We start from the raw sequence: 20,987 nt of genomic DNA, 5'->3' as shown, positions 1-20,987 counted from the left end.
AAATGTTAATAGTTTAAGAGAATCATATAAACATTTAAAAATCTTTTTTAAACATAAAGAAGTTTTACAGCCAGTACGCCAAGAGACGTGATGTTGTGCAGTGCTAGTTTGCCTTGACCTTCATCTTCTTGTTTATTCATAGATTGGAAGAGAATGATGAGATTTCCTCGTTTTCCCATCCCAATTTTCAGTTGATATTCAATCTAAAGTCCAATTAGTCCAAAAGAAGAAAAAACTGTCTCCAACTTGAAAAGAAGCTGCCGCCGTTGAAGTCGAATCTCAAGCGCTAAAAATGCCTTCTACCAGGGTATTGCTCTCTTTAAAACCTCATCCACAATATGTATTTCTTGAGTGGTTCATTCATCCCCAGTCCTGAAATGTTTTATTTGTGGTTATGACAGATGGTTAGATATCTTGCCTATAGTCAACTTGATCTTCTCTTGTCAAAAATTGCCTTGAAGGTCATAACACTTAAAAAAAGAGAAAAGAATTGGAAGATAAAGTTTATTTGTGACCTATCAAAGTTTTCTAAAATGGTCATATGTGACGATACCTTCTATGTGACTTAACTCATTGTATGTCACAAACCCTATTGGCAGTCTAGTGAAATCAGTCGAATCTTTCTCAGGATCAAAGATTTGCTGCCTCCATTCATAGTTGAAAGAAATGCTAAAAATTCTGTTACAGGTTTTCCCTACTAATTCAGAACTTTTTTTTTAGGTTTTTGCAAGGCAAAGTGGCTTGCCCAAGGCCACACAGATTAAGTCTCTGAGGCCTGATTTGAACCCAGGTACTCCTGACTCCAGGGCCACTATGCCACCTAGCCACCCCAATTCAAAACTTTCTATTGATCTTCTGAAATCTAATCATGTGAACTTTAGATAAAGGACTTATGGGGAAATTTGACTTCTGTCTTCACATAGTTTTATTTTTTGGAAGAAGCATTTTAACTAAAATATTTTAGATTAAATTTTTTAAGCACTGATTTTTAAAAATCTTGATAGTAAAATAAGGTGTTAGTGAACAATTACAATGGATAATAATTTGATAATTCATTTGATGATAATAAACACATAGTTAGTAGTAGGAGTATAAAGTGCCCTAGAGTCCTCTTACATATGGTAGGCCCCCAAAGTGAAAATGTTAATGAAGGAATCTTTAGTCATTAACTTGAATAGACTACCAATTTTAAATTTCAAATTTCAGGTTCTTAAAAGGAAGCAAATTATTTTAAAACATTTTATTTAATAGGAGTCATCTATACTGAGTTGAGATTATTTCCCATTCTCAATTATAATTCTATTCCTATTTTATCAGTGTGTATATGTTCCTGAAAAGAAATTACTTCACAGTAAATCATTTTGTAGTGTCATAGTCATTTGGTTATTTTATGTTTTTCTAATATTCATGGAAATTCAATAATAAAACACAGGATATTGGGATAAATAGATCTTGATCCTTCTTAACTTAGGCATAGGATAGAGAGATTTTATATGACAGCATTTAGAGGTTCTAAGGACAGAAGGACTTTATAAATCCAAAACATTATTTTACTGTATTGTAGTATAGCGAAAAGAGCCTTTGACTTTGGAAACAACAATTCAGATCTTGCTTCTGACAATCCTTATTGGGCAAATCACTTGACCTTTCTGAGTCTCAACTTCTTTATCCATAAAATGGAAAGTATAATTATATACGCTACTTCACAGTATTATCCTGAGGAAAGTATTTTACTTTATCAGTCCTAATGCACTATCAAAATGTGAATTATTCTTTGTATCCCAGAACACTTATGGTGGGTACTCATCATAGTGGGACAGGTACATTATACTTGTTTTTGGAGTAAAAGCCAGTTTTATGGCAATTTAATAAAAGTATTATATTCTGAACTACCACTAAAATATGACACAGACCGAGCACAATAAAATTATCTTCCCGGGGTATATAATCTACTGGTTAGTTCATCATGATGATAACTATTTTGATATTCTGCAGTCTGACATCTTCCTCCCCCTCCCCACTTACAACCCAAAATTTACTTTATATACATTTATCTTTCAATGTATGAGTTCTTTAGCATAGCATTACAACATATTAATATTTCAAATTGTAAGGCAATTCAGATAGTTACGATATATCATTGTTGGTATAATTCATAAAAGGTAAAAAAAACTATCTAAATATAGTGAACTCTATTTGAGATCTCAGTTGTAATCCTAGCTTTTTAATTCAGAAATTGGACAGTTTAGTTTTGCCAGGGAAATGAGTCCACAATTTAAAGAGAATCCTTGATGGATTCTCAAAATTTAAAAATACTCCCATCTTCTTCTCCAACTTCACCTTTACATCTGCTTTCCTTTGTAATTCCTTATTCTGTCTTTGGCCACATATCTAAAAATAATGACAGCTAACATTCATTGATTAGTTAGAAGAATATCAAAATGTGAATTATAACATTTAATCATTTAACATGTCTATCTCATCTGAACTGCAACAAAATATGTTTATATATATAATATATATATGTAGTGTATATGTACACATATATATATACATGCATATGTGTATAATATATAAATGTATGTGTATATATACACATTTCCATAAACACACACACACACACACACACACACATATATATATATATATATATATATATATATATATATATATATATATAAATCTAAGATCCATGGATAATATTAGGAAAACAAGTGTCAAAGAGCTTAAGTGATTTTACTTAACAAGACATAGCTTCTGTGTGTTCAAATCAAAACTTGAACTTGTATTTAGCATTATCTGCTTTTATCATACTACTTTTAATATTTACAGAAAAATGGAGGTGGGAGGGTTATATCAGAGAAGAAAAGGTGAATATGTGTAGGTGAATAGCTTTAATTCCATCTCTCCTGTTCTCAATTACAGGGTTACAGAGCTAGATGAGAATCTGAGAAGCCATCTAATCAATTCCTTTATTTTATAGATGAGAAACTGAGGGCCAGGGGCTCAAACTGAATTCTTCTTTTTTTTTCTACCTATTATCAGGGAATCTTCTACTGATGATAGCTCTTCCCCCATCCACTCCCCCACCCCCAGCCCCCATAACTGAATCCCCCTCACAAATTGGTAATGAGGAAGACATGTTTCTTACTTAGGTGTTATTTTGCTGGAAGAAAAAAAATAATGCTAAGCTTAAAAATGGGAAAGAAAAGTCAGAATGAAGGGATGAGTGAAGGCAATGTGAGATACTAAAGAATTAAGAGATCTTGTATCTAAGTTTTAAATGAAACTCTTAAGTTCCTGTTTAATAAAAGTAGAAAAAATATTGATGATGTCTTTCTTGTGTATGAGTCTTTATAGTTTGCCAGACATTTTCTAAAACGTTTTCCTATATAATATTCACACCGACTCTTCAGGTTAAGTAATATTCCCATTTTACAGATAAGGAAGCTTAAGCTCAGAGAAAGTATGACTTGTTCTATGGTTGATTGGTTGGTTGGTTCTTGTCTTTCATTTTCGAAGAAGACCAAATGACATCACTATGTCTGAGACAAATTGTAGTGATTCTGACTGTGACTTATCAGACCAATGTGAGCTTGGAATGCTCTTCCACAGGCCAGGCACAAATAGTCCATGCCAACACCTGGGGTGGGAACCATAAACTTATATACTTGTTATATACAGGTCAGCCAGCACTAGACTATGGGGGGGTCCTGAGTTTCCCAATCCAATGAATCTTTCCTTTTACTGTGCTTTTCCCCCAAAGACCAACAAATTATGTAGCTATCTAAACTTCAATTTCTTTGATTCACTCAACCTTTTTTTTGTAGTCTGGCAAAATGAAGTTATTTCATTACTTAAAGGAAACCACTCTCCAAATTTATCTATGAGTCCTCTTTAAATACACACACACACACACACACACACACACACACACAGATAAGTATTTAATTTTCAATCAACAAAAATCTACCTTTTTCTCCCACTTATCTAGCCCACCTGAAGAGTAAAAAAAAACCAAATCCCTGTTACAAATATGTATAGTTAAGCAAAACAAATTTCTTCATTGTTAAGTCATTTCAGTTATGTCCTACCCTTTGGGGCCCCATTTTTGGAAGTTTTCTTGCTAAGACTCTGGAGTGTTTTGCATTTCCTTCTCCAGTGAATCCAGTGGTTTCATTTTTTTTCAGGTAATCAGAGATTTAGTGACTTGCCCAGGTCACACAGCTAGAACGTGTCTAAGGCTGGATTTGAACTCTGTTCTTCCTGAACCCAGTACCCTATCCACTGAGAGCCATCTGCTAAGAGAGACAGAGAGAGGAAGAGAGTTCTTTGTGAACCATTTGCGGTTTTCATGAGACGGATCCTGGGGTGCTTTTGTCATTCCCTTCTCCAGTTCAGAGCCCAACAGGGGTAAATGACTTACCCAGGGTCACACAGCTAGTAAGTGACTGAGGCTGGATTTGAACTCAGAGGAGTCTTTCGATTCCAAGCATTGACCATGTTAAGGAAAAAAAACTACCTTATTGTGCACTCCTGGGTTCTTCATCTGGCCTATCAGGAGGTGGATAAAATGTTCATTAGTTTTCTGGGATCAAGGTTGATTATTATGCTGATCAGATTCAAAGACGCTTGTCTTTACCATATAGTTGTAATTGTATAAATTGCTCCCCCAGTTCTTTCCCTTAATCTGCATGTATTTATACAAGGCTTCCTAGGTCTCTGAAACTGTTCCCTTTATCATTGCTTTCATAGTGATGCTATCCTATCATGTTTATATATCATATCCTGTTCAACCATTCATTAGTTGATGACAGAGTGATGGACTCTCATTCAGATTTCCATCCTTTACCTCTTTAAAATGAGTTATAAAAGGGGTGGCTAGGTGGTGCAGTGAATCCTTGGAGTCAGGAGTACCTGGGTTCAAATCCGACCTCAGACACTTAATAATTACCTAGCTGTGTGGCCTTGGGCAAGCCACTTAACCCCATTGCCTTGAATAAATCTTAAAAAAAAAAATAAAATGAGTTATAAAGATTTTTTGTCCATCCTTGACTAGAATTTGTTATTCTTAGAACTAATCCCTTTCTTAATCTAAAACCCAACTATGCCTGGATATGTATGTGTATATGTGTGAATTCTTCTCTCCTCTGATTAGTTCATATGAGAGTGAGCTTCAAATGTTAGCTGCTCCCTCCAGGCCCTCCTCCCTGTTTGTTTAGAGATCTACTTGTACAGTATGTAAAATAATGTAAAACATGTCAAATAATATTCCCTAAACATCCTTTCTCTTCCCCCTGTATATTATTCTGCTCTTCTCTTTTTCTTCTCTTAAAAATCCTCATGACATAGCAGAACCACTCTTGGGACTTGCCTAATTAGGCTCTTTCTGTGCTCTTTGATAATGATCAGGTTCAGAGGGGGCATTGCATCATTTCCCCACATTCAAACTTGTTTAATCCTTTGTCATTCATTAGTGTTTACTTTTTATGTTTCTCTTGACTCCTATGTTTAAATCTCAAAGTTTTTATATAGCTCTGACCTTTTGAACAGGAATGCTTGGAAGTCCTCTTATTTCATTTATTTCATTCTTTTCCATGTAGTATTCTATTGCATTTTGCTGGGTAAGTTATTCTTGGATGTAAGACATTATGTTTTGCCTTCTGCTCCTTTATAGTGGTGACTACTAAAATTTGTGTGCTCTTGATTGTGGCACTTTGGTACTTGAATTCTGTCATTCTGACTGCTTGTTGAATTATTTTCTTTGATCTGGATGTTTTTGGATTTTGGGTACACTGTTCTTGGAAGTTTTCATTTTGGGGTTTCTTTCTGGAGGTGACCAGTAGATTCTTTATCTTCCCATCTTGCATCATATTTGAAAAATGATATTTTAGTATTTTTTTGGTTGTTTTTTCAAGTAGTCCTATCATTCTTACATTTTTTTCTCCTCAGATCTGTTTTTATGAAACACCTTACATTTCTTCTACATTTTTTAGCCTTTTTGACTTTGTTTTAATATTTCTTATTATCTCATGATTAATTCATTCTAATTTTCAGGAAGTGTGTTACTTTAGCAATATTTTGTACTTTTTGGGGGGTTTTTTTTTTTAGAATTTTGCAAGGCAAATGGGGTTAAGTAGCTTGCCCAAGGCCACACAGCTAGGTAATTGTTAAGCATCTCAGGTTGGATTTGAACTCAGGTACTCCTGACTCCAGGCCCAGTGCTCTATCCACTGCGCCACCTAGCTGCCCCATTATTTTGTACTTCTTGTATCATGTTATTGTCTTTCCAATTTTTTCTTCCATAGCTCTCATCTATTTCCCTTTTTTTTTCCCCTTTTAGGCATTCATTTGTTGATAAAAAGATTTTTTTCCTAAACTTTTTAAAAAAGCAAATTCAGTTTATCTCTTCTTGGAATTTTAATTAAGTTTTTGTGCAAGTTGTGCTTTTTTTGTTTGATTTTACTTTTAGTTGTTTTGGTCTTCTGTGTTTGTATCTTGAACATCCCTATCACCCTAAAAGTTTTTTTCAATGGGATCTGATTTTTGTTGTTCTTGTTCATTGTCAATCAATAAATATTAAGTGCCTATCCTATTATGTTCTAAGCCCTGGGGATACAAAAAGAGACAAAATAAAAGTCCCTGCCCTCAAGGAGCTTGCGATCTAATGGGGGGGGGGACAACACGAAAATAAATATGTACAAGCAAGCTCTCTACAGGATAAATAATAAATGGTTGAGGGAAGGTACTAAAATAACAGGTTGAGAAAGGCTTTCTTTAGATGGAAGGGTTTTAGTTAGGACTTAAGGGGAGGGAGTCTGGAGGCAGAGATGATGAGGAACATTTCATTCATGGAGGAACAGCTAGAGAAATGATAAACCAAGTGATGAAGTATTTTGTTTATTCTCTGGATCAGGGGAGCATTGGGGTAAAGATTAGAAAGGTAGGAAGGGGCTAGATTGTGAAGGACTCTGAATACCAAAGAGGAGTTTATATTTGATGGAGAGCACTGAGTAAAAAGGGGAACAGGGTCTGACTTACATTTTAGGAGAAGTCACTGAATAAGAATAGACTTGAGGCAAGAGGCCCCCTAGCAGACTACTGCAATAGTCCAGTTATGAGGTTACAAAAGACTTGTACCAGGATGGTGGCAATGTCAGAGAAGAGAAGGGGCTAATCCAAGAGAACTTGCAAAAGTGAAATGGAGAGGCCTTGGTTGGCAACAAGTTGCATATGATGGTGGTGGTGGTGGTGGTGGGGAGATGGTGAGAGAGCCAGAGAGAAGAATTGAGGCTGATACCTAGGGCCCGAGTCTGAGGGACCTGGAGGATGTATTACCCTCTACAGTAATAGTGAAGGGGATGATGATGGGAATATAGAGGGGAAGATAATGAATTTCATTTTCTATTTATGTTTATGGTTGTCTGAAAGAATTTGAAGATGAGAGACTGGAGAACAGAAGACAAGTTGGGGCAGAATGCATACATTTGAGAATCATAAGCAATAGAGATGTTAATGAATTAAATGCATGGAAACCAATGTGATCTCCAAGTGAAGGTATTAATAGAGGAATGAAGAGATGACCCAGAACAAAACCCTGAGGTTAGAAAATGAGATCTGGATAGGACCCAGGAAAAAAAGTGAGCAGTGGTCACATAGGTAGGAGAAGAACCAGGAAGGAGCAGCGTCCTCAAAACCTAAAATATTGGGAGGAAGAAGGTGATCAATAGTGTCAGAGGCTTCAGAGAGATAGAGGGAAAGGACTGAAAAAGGGCTTTGGGTTTGTCAAGAGATCCTCCATAACTGGGGAAAGCTGTTTCAAGTGAAACAATGAGATCAGAAGTCAGATTGTGAGAAGAGAGTAAGAGAAGACAAAAGAGACAAATATTTTAGGCCTTTTCAAGGAGTTTAACCAGTAAGGCCATTCTCTTCTGACTTCAAACCTGCAAGTGATCTATTAGATCTATCAGGGTAACACCTTGATCACTGTTCCCCAGGTCTGAGCCCTGCAATTTCCTGATCTAGATTTGGGTCTGGGCAGCTAGCCCTGGAGTCAGGAGGATCTAAGTTTAAATCTAATTTTGGATGTATACTAGCCAAGTGACCCTGGGCAAGTCATTTAACCTTGAATGAGCTAGAGAAGGAAATGGCAAACTACTCTAGTATCTTTGCCAAGAAAAATCCAAATGGGGTCATGAAGAGTCAGACATGACTAACCAACTGAACAATGACCAAAAAAACCAACCCAAGACTGCTGCTCTAACCATCTAGTATCAGTTATTTGGGAAACCCTGTTAGTTCTGGACGACTTCCCTTTAGTCAGGGATTTTTGCCCCTGTTTATCTCTTCAGACTTCAGGTGCAGCTAGAAGTCTGCTCTGGTCTGTTTGCAAGTTCAGAAGAATTTGCTTCTCTTAGTCTATGATCTCTGACAATTCTATACTGAGAACAACACTCTTGGGTGGGAGTTCCCTTCCACTGTCCACTTGGATTTGTCACTTAGAACTGAGTTGTGAACCAACTGGCACCTGTTCCCATTCCCTCTAGGTGCCCCTGTATGAGTCTAGGACCTTTTCTTATCCTGGGGTGTAGCCTTCTTGTATACAGTGCACTTGGTCACAATATCCACAGACTGCTTTGTATTCCTAGGACAACCTGGGCTAGAAAAGTGACTTAATTGTGACTTCCTTAATTTTCTCCATTAGGGTTTGGTATGGGGAGTGGCTAGGTGGCATAGTGGATAAAGTACTGGCCCTGGAGTCAGGAGTACCTGGGTTCAAATCCGGTCTCAGACACGTAATAATTACCTAGCTGTGTGGCCTTGGGCAAGCTACTTAACCCCATTTGCCTTGCAAAAACCTAAAAAAAAAGGGTTTGGTATGGCCTGTTTGCTAGTTTGGGGAAAATTTTTTTGTTTTTTGAGAGTATACTCTATTGTTTTCTGCTTCTCCACCATCTTGATTCTGTTTATCAATCTCTTAATTATAAACCCATTAATCTTTTCTCAGTCCTAATTCTTTTTTTTAATTGTTTTTTTTTTTTTTGCAAGGCAGTGGGGTTAAGTGGCTTGCCCAAGGCCACACAGCTAGGTCATTATTGAGTGTCTGAGGCAGGATTTGAACTCAGGTCCTCCAGACTCCAGGGCCAGTGCTCTATCCACTGTACCACCTAGCCACCCCTCAATCCTAATTCTTCATGACCTCTCTGACATGGTTGATTAACCTCTCCTGAACTCTCCTCTGGGTTTTCTTGATTCATCTGTCTTTTTACCCTCCTCTTTGCCTATCTGATCATTCTGTCTCAATCTCCTTTGTTAGCTCATTCATAATCAAGCCCTGATCACCAGGCTCCCATTAGGGACTCATGTCTTCATTCACTCTGCTCCATCCTAGTGCTTTTCTGGTCCCATGGTTTAGTTGTAATCTCCCTCTTGAGGACTCAAAGATCTATATATCCAACCTTCAATGGTCTCTTCTGGCCTAGAGTACTCTAGCTCCAAACGCTTATTAGACATTTTTCACATGTTCCACAATCAAATTAGACTCAGTTTGCACAGAACAGAACTCATTATCTTTCCCCTGACCCCAACCTCCTACTGACCTTCCCTATTTCTGTTAAAGGATTCTTCCCTGCCCATCCATAATTGCTCATTCTCATTCACCCACTTATCTAACCAGTTATGAAATTCCATTCCATCTATCTCCAGCCCCTTGTCTCCACTAACACAGTTACTATTTGAGTTCAGACCCTCATCACCTCATTTTTTTTTGGCAATGGCTGTAATGTGCTTATGCTAATTTTATTTTTCACTGGTTACATGCAAAAAAAGTTTCAACATCCCCCCCATAAAAAAAGAGGAACCTCAAGAAAAATAAAGTGGAAAAAAAAGCATGCTTCTTCTGTCTTTATTCAAACACCATCAGCTCTGTCTTTGGAAAGGATAGCATTCTTTTTTGTTTTTGTTGGTATTTTTGGAAAGGCAATGGGGTTAAGTAACTTGCCTTAGGTCACACAGGTAATTTTTAAGGGTCTGAGGTCAAATTTGAACTCAGGTACTCCTGATTCCAGGGCCAGTGCTCTATCCACTGTACCATCTAGTTACCCCTGGATAGCATTCTTTATCATAAGTCCTTCAAAGTTCTCATGGGTCATAGCATTGCTGAGAAAAGATAGGTTATTCACAGCTGATCATCCTGCCATATCGTTTCTTTGTATAAGGTACATTTCCCACTGCAGTGTAAGTTTTGTATTGAGTACATCTTGTTCATCATTTCCCATAACAGAAGAGCAATTCTTCTCAATCACATACCACAATTTGTTCAGTCATTCCCCAGTCTCTGGGCACCTTCAATCTCCAGCTCCCTACCACCAGAAGTGAACTGCTACAAATATCCTTATACACAAAGATTCTTTTCTTCCCATATTTCATCTCTTTTGCAATTTAGACCTAGTAGTGGCACCACCAGGCCACAGGTTTTATCTCTCTCTGGGCATAGTTCCAAACTACAGAATTGTTGAAACCTTTCACAATCCCTCCAACCATGCCTCATTGTCTCAATTTCCCTACTTCCCCTCCAACATTCATCATTTTTCCCTCCTGTCCTGTTAGCCAATTCAATAGCTATAAGGTAGTAACTTAGAACTGTTCAAACCCTCATTTGGAGAAATGAGGAGCATCAATGGGAGCATCAATAGTTACGACATTTTCCAAAAGTGATTTAAATAGATAATATTGATAACTTCACTTGAAAACTGTTCATATCTCTTGATCATTTATCAATTAGGGAATGGCTCTTATTTTTTATAAATTTGACTCAGTTCTCTATGTTTGAGAAATGTGATGTTTATCAGAGAAACTTGTTTTAATATTTTTCCTACAGATGCTATTGCTTACTTTATTTCCCTCCATCCTATTCCCCCCCATTCCTGTTTATTCTATTCTCTTTCTCCTTTCACCCATTCCCTCCTCAAAAGTATTTTGCATCTGAGTGCCCCCTCCTTTCTATCACTTTTACCCCTCCTCCGCCATCCTGCTCTTTTCTTCCATACCTTTCCTCTCCTACCTTTCTCTGGAGGCTAGGGAAAGACAGATTTCTATACCCAACTGAGTGTGTATGTTATTTCCAATTCCAGTGAGAGTAAGGCTCACTTACAACCCCTCACCTTCTCTCTTGCCTCTTTTATATGAAATAACTTACCCCATTCTACCTCTCCTTTTCCTTTCTCCCAGTACATTCCTTTCTCTTCCATTACCTTCACCTTTTTAATACATTATTCCTTCCTATTCAGCTCCCTCCTGTGCCTTGTCTATATATGTTCCTTCTAACTGTTCTAATAAATGGGAAAGTTCATATAAGTTATCAGTATCATCTTCTCATGAAGGAATAGATTCAACATCATTAAGCCCCATGTTTTGCCTTTTCAGTTTACCTTTTTGATACTTTACTTGAGTCTTGAATTTGAAGATCAAACTTTCTTTTCAGCTCTGGATGTTTCATCAGGAGAATTTTAAAGTCCCTATTTTGTTGAATATCCATCTTTTCTTCTGAAAGAGGATGTTCAGTTTTGCTGAGTCATTGATTCTTGGTTGTAATCCAAGTTCTTAAACCTCCTGGAATATCATATTCTAAGACCTACAAGCCCTGAAAGTAGAAGCCACGAAATCTTGTTATCCTGACTGCAGCTCCATGATATTTGAATTTTTTTCTGGTACCTTGCAATATTTTCTCCCTGACTTGGAAGTTCTGAAATTTGGATATATATTCCTAGCAGTTTTTATTTTGGGATCATTTTTAGGAGGTAATCAGTGGATTCTTTCAATTTCTATTTTTACCCTCTGTTTCTAGAATATCTGGGAAATTTTTCTGGATAAATTCTTGAAAATGATGTCCAAGTTTGTTTTTGTTTTGGGGGAGTTTTTTTGGTCATGGCTTTCAGGCAGTCCAATAATTTTTAAATGATCTCTTCTGGATCTGTTTTCTAGGTTGGATGTTTTTCCAATGAGGTATTTCACATTTTTCTTCTAGTTTTTTTTCTTTTGGTTTTGTTTTATTGTTTCTTGATTTCTCACAAACTCATTAGCTTCCCTTAGCTCCAATATATATTTTAAGGAATTATTTTCTTCACAGAGCTTTTGTATCTCCCTTTCCATCGGACCACTTCTGTTTTTTAAGGCATTCTTCTCATTGACCTTATGGATGGCTTTTTTCCATTTCACTTAAACTGGTTTGTAATATGTTATTTTTCTTCAGTATTTTTTTATATCACCTTCACCAAACTGCTGTTTTCATGATTTTCCTGCACCACTCTCATTTCTCTTCCCAATTTTTCTCTTTCTCCCTTAATTGGTTTTCGGAATCTTTTTTTGAGCTCTTCCATAGCCTGAGACCAATTTATATTTTTCTTGGAGGTTTTAGATACAGAAACTTTGACTTTGTTATCTTCTGAGTATGTATTTTGATCCTCCATAGAACCAAAATAATTGTCTATGGTCAGATTTTTTTTTCTTCTGTTTCCAACCTATGACTTGTTTTTTACTTCTTTGCTAAGGTAGGGCTCTGCTTCCAGGGTGGAGGCCCACAACCAAGATTTTGAGGATTTTTGCAGCTTTTTTCAGAGACACCCCACCTCACCCCCCCCCCCCCCGGGACCTGCAAGTTCTCAATTCCTCCAAGGTCTTAGGAGAGGCTCTGACTGCTCTCTTGCCTGTGCTCTGGCTGTGGATGACCACAGGCACTTCCCTCTGCCCTGGAACTGTGAGGAGGGTCCCTGCTCTGCTCTGGCAGTGAGCTCTGTTGTGCTTCTGCTCCTTTGCCTGAGACTGGGATCCCCACTGTGACCAGGATCTGAGTGTGGGTGAAGTAACAGAGTCCTGCCTCAGGGATAGCAGAGAGGATTTCCTGGACCCCCTTACCATCTGTGGGCTGAACTCTCTGGAAGTGGTGCTGGGTGGCTCTCTAGGTCGGTTCCTGGTCCTCTGAGAAGGGGTCTGCACTGCTGAGGCCTGGGCTGAACTGGGCTCCCCTCTCCTGGTGTGGTGGAGTTTTCCTGCTGAATTTCCAAATTGTCCTTGGTAATCCCTGGGCTGAGAGGTCTGGAAACCACCACTGTTTCCACAGACCCAGTGCCTCGTGGTCTGTTCTGTTCCTGGATGGCTAGATCTAGTTCGCTTTGGTGTGGCTGTGCTGTGCTGTGCGGCTATTCTAATCCCACCGTAACAGACTCTTCTCACATATCTCCCCAGTTGTCTGGATCTGGAAAATAGTTTCACTCGATCTTTTAGTGGGCTCTGCCACTCTAGAATAATTATGTAAAGGTATTTGGAGTGGTTGGGGACAGCTCTGGCAAGTCACTGCCTTAACTCCGTCTTCTTGGCTCCCCCTCATCTTGATAATCTTTTGCAGTAACTCCTTAGTCTTTCTGTCCCCATAATAATAATCCTTAATCCTGCCAATGAGATTTTTCTCAAGTTCAGTTCTGTTGGTATCATTCTCTACCATTAAACTTTACTGGCTCCCTATTACACCAAGGACCAGACCAAAATAGATTAAATATAAGACCAGCTATAAATGTGTGGCCTCCATCTTTTGAAGCTTCATTTCACATTACTCTCCTCCACCTACATGAGGGTCAATCCTAACAGGTTTTCATACATCCCTTCTCTGGGACTTTCTTCCCTGTGCCTGAATTTACTTTTCCTAACTACCATTTATAAGAATTCCTAGGTCCTTTCAAGGGACCCTGTTCTATGTAAAACTTTTCTGATCTCCCCCAAACTTTCTTAGATCTACTTTGCCGATGCCTATTTATGTATGTGGTATCTACCTCAGCTAGAAAGCTAGTTGTCCTTTGTTCTCAAAGAGGACCAAAATGATATCACTATATTAGGGTCAAGTCACAGTGTGGCCAACTGTGGCCGATCAGAAAAATAGGAGCTCAGAATTCCCTACCACAGTTCGGACACAAATAAACCTTGTGACCATTTGGGACAGATTCTCTAAATTTGCACATCTTGTATTTTTTTTTGAGGTATTTCAATTTTGCTTAACAGCTATAGGACTGCACCTTCTCTAATGAAGACATGCCATGCCAGGGCATTCCAGTGCCACAGTCAATTCCAAATTTTTTTTGGAAGGCAATAGAGTTAAGTGATTTGCCCAAGATCACACAGCTAGGTAATTATTAAGCATCTGAAGCTAGACTTGAACTCAGGTCCTTCTAACTCCAGGGCCAGTACTCTCCACTAGGCCATCTAGCTACCCCAAAATTCCTTTTTTTTTTTTTTATTTTTGCAAGACAATACAGCTAGGTCAGATTTGAACTTAGGTGGTCCTGACTCCAAAGCCAGTGCTCTATCTACTGCACCACCTAGCTGCCCCAAAATTCTTGACTTTGAGAATGTCCTTGTATCACTTTTTCTGACCACAATGTGAGCATTTCCTATGTGTGAGTTCTCTATAAAATAGGTATTTTGATATTTGAACAACATGGCCAACCCAGTGTAGTTGTGCTCTCTGTGGTAGAGGTTGAATGTATCGAAGTGTAGTTCAGGAAAGGACCTCAGTGTCAGGTGTCTTATCCTGCCAGGTGATCTTTAAATTCTTCCTTGAGGATAGGATTGTTTCACTTCTATCTATTCTTTAGCAATTCTTGATATAAAGTAGGTGCTTAGTAAATGCTTGTTGATTAATATGCTGCTATAATTCACACCATACCACCTTGTGTTTATACAGTTTTGTTCTAAGAATCCAAAGAATCTTCAGTTAAGATTTTTCTGTCTTCCCAACATCCCCTTGTCATAGAAACAGTGGCAAGGTAAAATATTCAGATTTTACCAATGGAAAGTTTAGAACAAAAAGAGATTTAAGACATAAAACAAAGTATAAGAAAATATTTCTTTTAAGGAAAATTTTTTTTTTTTAGTCTTTGATTTTGATATAAAGGTTAAAAGGACCTTTGGGGAGAGTATTGATTTGGTGAAGATATTTAATTTGTTTATAATTATATATAACTTGAGAGAATCCTCTCCCAAATACATATATTTGTAACTATATGTAACTAATTTGTTTTTATTATTAGAAAGTACGAATTAAAGAACCAATTGATATAAGAGAATTATGGTGGCGCACAACACTAAAAGTATGTATATTTCAACTTTTATTACTTTTTTATTTTGTATGAAACTGCATGAAAGGAGGAAACTATTCATACCTATCAGTCATATTAGAAACTCATCATTTCAGTATAGCCATAGGAATTAGGGATATAATTTAAATTTTTCATACAAGATTCATAAAAGAAAAACAAATCAGAAGGATTAGAGGAGTCACCATGAAATCCAAAAATGTTATCCTGGTCCTTGGTACTTGGGGGTACTAGATGACTGGGGGGAGGACCCAGAAATAGTAACAGAAAAACCAGCCCATTTCACTCTCTCTCAGAACTCCTGGCTGCTCCTCCACAATGGCTTCAATGTCATTTTCTCCCTATAAATACTTTGATGACATTTAGTCTCTTCTTTCCCAAAAATTCAGAGGAGACCCTGAAAGTATGGAAGCTTGGTGTCCTCTAGGAAATTGCATTTAAAAGCAAACAGATTTAGGAACCTAGTATGAAGGATTGGGGTACAGTGAAGCAATCATATTTAGGTGAGTAGGGGGTTAAGAAGGAAGGGAAATGGGGAAATGACCTTGGGAAATCACAACACACCTTTTGGGGTCAAAACCTGAAGAAACTGGTGAGATCAGGATTGTGTATTATGACATTAATTTTACTAGTATGTTTTTTTAAAAAAGTTTTCAACAGTTGAATTGGAGAGATCATCTCTAAAGGAGATATATTTCAAAGAAAAAATGAAAATTTTACTGAATGAGAAAATTTTAATAATTTAATTTCTCAATTTTAAAACTGGTTTCTAGATTAAAAACAAGTTTGTGACAACTGGCTTTAGAGCTTATTAAAATGACAATGCCTCCAGATCATGATATAACCAAAATTAGAGAGGAATAGTGTTTAATGAGAGGGTATTTTGTCCTTGGTTTTGTTCATATCTTGTTGTATGGTCTTTACAGATTTTTACAGGTTGTTTTAGCCATTGTTAACAATACATCAAGGAGGGAAGCTAGGCGGTGTAGTGGATAAAGCACTGGCCTTGGAGTCAGGAGTACCTGGGTTCAAATCCAGTCTCAGACACTTAATTACCTAGCTGTGTGGCCTTGGGCAAGCCACTTAACCCCATTTGCCTTGCAAAAACTTAAAAAAAACAAAAACAATACATCAAGGACATGTGATTTTTTTGGCTATAGATCACAACCTGAGGTTTAATGGTTTAATGAATTTAAGTGCCTCACCCAATGATCATCGATAGTAAGGGTTAGAGTTGATATTTGAATCCAGGTCTTCCCTGCTCCAGAACCAACCCCCATCTTCTACAGCATAGTGCTCTTACGGGTCAGTTTAGTTTTTTACAAGGCAATGAGGTTAAGTGGCTTGCCCAAGGCCACACAGATAGGCAATTATTAAATGTCTGAGGCTGAATTTGAACTCAGGTCCTCCTGACTCCAGGGCCGGTGCTCTATTCAACGTGCCACCTACTGCCCTAAAGGTCAGTTTAGGCAAACAGAAGTTTCTTTTAGAAAACCAAGACCCTTGGATAGTAGAAACAATTCTCAGCTCTCCTTCTCTTCCCTTTCCTGACATGGATGCAGAGGGTCCATTGGGACTGATATTTCTTATGATGGACCTACTATGATGGAGGTAAAGATGCCATACCTTTCCAGCAGATTGGTCACCTACAAATACATCACTAGACATGACTGACACAGGTGGTCTCTGTTCATTCCCCTGGCAAGGGCACAAGTGTAATATAAAGGACGGCAACCACAGAATGGGGGTATCGGAGAACACAGTAGAGCAGGATAGAGTGGGTTAGGGACATTGGAGAGAAGCCAGGTGGCACAGTAGATGGAAAACTGGATCTGGAGTTAGAAAGATCCGAGTCCAAACCTGGCCTCAGACCCTTGTATTAACCATGTAACCCTGGATAAGTCATTTAAGCCCTATTTGCCTCAGTTCTTCATTTGTAAAATGGGAGCACACTGGAGAAGGAAATGGCAAACCACTCCAGTATCTTTGCCAAGAAAACTCCATGAACAAGTCCATGGAGTCACAGAAAGTAGGGTCAAGACCAAATGACTGAACAACTAAGAGGGACATGAGAGATGGAATTGATATGGATGGGTATAAGGGAGCTATAGTAGGTCAAGGAAAGGAGTTTGGACTTAGGCAATTTAGCAATCAGCCAAGGGATGTTTAGTGAAGCAACAGAAAAATAGATTTTCATGCACTTCACTGAAGCAATAATCTGATTTTAAATAATCCATGAGCAAGAGGTAGAAAGGAGGGAGGGTTTGGGTCCTTCACGTCTTGGTCCAGGCAGATGGAGAATCTACCAGGCTTGTCTTAGGGTCAAGACAGGAATGAGTTGAAAAGGGCTGTGCACAGTGCTGAGAATACAAATAAAGGCAAAGACACAGTTCTAGTCCTCCAGGAGGGGAAAACAATGTAAATAATGAGGCCCAGACCAGATGGATAAAAAGTAACTGGAGAATGGTCTGAGAGAGAAAAGCATTCACAGCAAGGAGAATCAGGTAGGGGTCCCTATTGAAGGTGGATTTGGAGCTGAGTCTGAAGGAAGCCAGGGAGGTAGCCTTCCATGATTGTAGAAGGCTGAGGTGATTTTATTTGCCCCAAGACCCACTCTAGTGTTTCACAGATGAATCCTCCAGGTTGAGGGAAGGCATTGGGAAGGATAATTAGCTCTAGACGGATGGCAGGGGTGGAGCAGGAGAGCTTGGGCAGATGGTCAGTTCCTCCTCTTGTCTGATGGTCTTAGTGGGGTTTGGTTGAATAGTAGACTCTAGTGATGCTAAACTTTTAACAAAAATAAAATAATCAGGATCCAGCCAACCAAAGTCTAGTTGTAGCAAGAGCATTTGGGCCATATCCCAGCGTTTCATTAAAGCACTTGTTAGAAATGAAAAAAGATGCAACCACCTCCAGGATGATCACAGAACTAATGTTGCTTTTCAACAGGACACTCCAGTTCCAGGCACCTATACTTTGCGAGACTTCCTTGAAGAATCCCGCTTAAATCCAGTGAACAATACATACAATTTTAAAAATGAAGGTAGAAGTAAAATATCTCTTTGGGAGTCAAAGAGGGATACCTCATTGCCCGATACCCCAAAGTACCTGCCTCCTAACTTCATAGACCTGATCAGTAAGCAGATGGCTTCTTACTCATTCAAAGACACCCCAAGGCTGCACCCCAGCCAGCTGTGTCACAAAGATCCGGTAAGGCTCTAGCTTGAGAGTGAGACTTTGTGGAGATCCTAGGAGAGTCATCATCAAGTCTCCGTGGAAATCATGTTTTTTAGAAAGCAAGTTTTTGAATTTTATCTTCTGTTTTCCAGGGATGGTTCCCTGAAGAGGGAAGTGGGGAGGTCTATATTCAGAAGTATAAAAAAAAAAGCATTAACAAATATGAATTAAATTATTAACAACAAGGAATGAATAATAATATGATTAAAAGATTTTTTAAAAAAAGAAGTCAAGCAGTTAGTAAATGTGTGCAAAATCAGTATGAATCTCCCCTTTGGGGGCTCCCCTGTGAAGCCTACTGAAAGAAAACTTTCCATTGACCATTTTGGTCATGGGTGGATCCAGGCTCTCTTATTTCTGTATAAATAAACAGAGGGCTTGTTTTTGCCCTTTAATAGCTTCATTTCAGAAGGGTCAGATTCACTGAGTTCTTTTAAAGCTAATTTAGACACTTAACCTTTTATATTTTAAACAATTAGTTTTATCTACAAAATTATTTCTATCAGTAAGTACTCACATTAATCAACCTGATCATAACACTGTCTTGTAATTCCATAGTTTTTAAAGAATTATCTTTATAATCTGGTAGATTATGCATATAATCTAGTAGAAGTAAGGCCTGGCTTGACAGTCAAAGGGAAAAAAAAAGAAATAAAACTGTATGAAGTACCTTCCATGTGGCTGATACTGTGCTAAGACATTTACAGATATTATCTCAGGAAAGTCAAAATGACTTCATAATTCAGAGTGCCTACTAATTGCCCTGACTGTCACTGAACCAGTGACTTTTCCCCTATGCCAAATAGGTGGATCCAGTCATCTCTTCTCTTTATTTTTCAGAAAAGATTTGTCAAAATTTATCAGGCAAAATAATTATATATGTTTAACTGAGTTTTTAAAAGCTATATTTGCATGATATAAGAGTTTCTATTATATATATGTATATACACACACACACACACACACACACACACACATTTAAACACACGTATGTGTGTGTTTGGGTTTCATATAGTGCTTAAAGCTTTGAGAATCATTTTTCATGTATTACCACATTTAATCCTTACAACAACCCAATGAGATAGGTACTCTTATTATTTCCATTTTACAGAAGATGAAATGAGCTAAAAGGAGATGAAATGACCTACCCAAGTATCTAAGATAGGATTTCAACTCCCAAATTACAAGTTTTAATACTTAAATACTCACACACTGCCTCTGCCTCCTCCTCCTCCATAGATCCATCAATGACCTTCACCAAACCCAAGTGACATTTCATTTTGACTTTGAAGTTGACCTTGAGTTCTCTGGGGTGTCAAACTCAAGAATTGGAGCCACCAAACTGTACATAAATCCCTGAGGGCTACTGATGGAAACTTCAGAGGAAGATTATCAATGTGCTTCTGTATTTTCATTCAGCACCCCAAGTGTTACCCCTGAGGGCCTGGTTATTTCACTTTCTGCTCAAAAGCTCTGAAGGCTTTGGTAGGTCCAAGTTCTATGATCTGAGGACCCTCTTACCTGATCCTAGAGAGAAGGTCCTTTCCAGAGTATTAGCCACCATGACTCATTTTATTTTTTTTGATCATAGCATCACTACTTAGTAAAACCTCTATAGATTTTTGTATTGGGTATACATATATATATATATATATGTATATTAGATATGTATAAGGTGGGAGAATACCCATATAAATGAAATTACAGCCTTAAAATATAGAAGTACTAGATAACGGAGGCAGAGAGTCAATGCATAACCGTTTCCCTCTATATATAAACTGAATATTTTGACTCTCTTTGCAGAACTCTAAAGTAATGATATCTTGAGTTAAGGTGAACATTTATAATTGAGACAGTCAGGGTTCATAATAACTAAAAAAATTTTCATAAGTGTTACCTATTAAATTTCAGTCCATCAGTAATCATTTATTAATCATCTATAAGCCAGAAACTATGCTAAGTAGTTGGATACAAAAAAGAAGCAAAAGATTATTCCTTGCCCTGAAGAAACTCACAATCTAATTAAATGTTTGTCCTATGCAATTATTGAAGAATCTAGATCAGGGAATAATGTCCTAATTGGAAAAAAATGATAAATACAAAATATTTGAAATATAATTTCAAGCAAAGCATGAATCCCTGCTACCAGGTAGGGCAGGCTGGTAGATCACTTGTGTGTGCCCAGAAACTGGAGCAACTGGGCTTTCTAAGAAAGGACAAACTGGATCAGGCCAGAAACAGAACAAGTTAACACTTGCATGTCCATCATCAGTGAGAATGAGCCTGGTAGGGGCTTAGGGAGACCCAGTTTCAAAAACACAAAGACCATCAAAATGTCATATTGAGAGTACTAAGGGAAATACAAAGTTTTACCTCTTCTCTTTGCATTGCAAGTCTCATAGCACCTCCTTCAAACTCTCCTCTCCTGTGACCTTAGTGTTTTTCCTCTGAACTGATTTTCTTTGAAATCTTCCCAAAGCATAGTCTGGGGAGAATCTTTTTTCTCCATTGTGACCTACTTCAGTGGCATTTGGGTGGAAGGCTGATCTATTGGTCATGGCTTAAACCTCTCCACATCCTTTCCACTTATTGTCACTGGGCCATTAA

At 37.9% G+C, this 20,987-nt stretch overlaps 1 protein-coding gene across 2 annotated transcripts in view; it reads left to right on the top strand.

Annotated features, from left to right (window-relative positions):
- The window catches only part of STPG4 (sperm-tail PG-rich repeat containing 4), a 42,255-nt gene that overhangs the window by 720 nt on the left and 20,548 nt on the right, over positions 1-20,987 (top strand). For both annotated transcript variants that reach the window (XM_074205362.1, XM_074205368.1), the window contains exons 2-4: positions 143-307; positions 15,078-15,137; positions 18,093-18,353. In XM_074205362.1, coding sequence (XP_074061463.1) covers positions 293-307; positions 15,078-15,137; positions 18,093-18,353 — 336 coding nt within the window. In that variant the 5' untranslated portion in view covers positions 143-292. The remainder of the gene's footprint in view (positions 1-142; positions 308-15,077; positions 15,138-18,092; positions 18,354-20,987) is intronic.

Source organism: Macrotis lagotis, chromosome 1 (assembly GCF_037893015.1).
Source record: "Macrotis lagotis isolate mMagLag1 chromosome 1, bilby.v1.9.chrom.fasta, whole genome shotgun sequence".
In the NCBI taxonomy this organism is placed as follows: Eukaryota; Metazoa; Chordata; class Mammalia; order Peramelemorphia; family Peramelidae; genus Macrotis; species Macrotis lagotis.
Note: the sequence above shows the minus strand (reverse complement) of the source record. Positions and strands in the feature narration are given on the sequence as shown.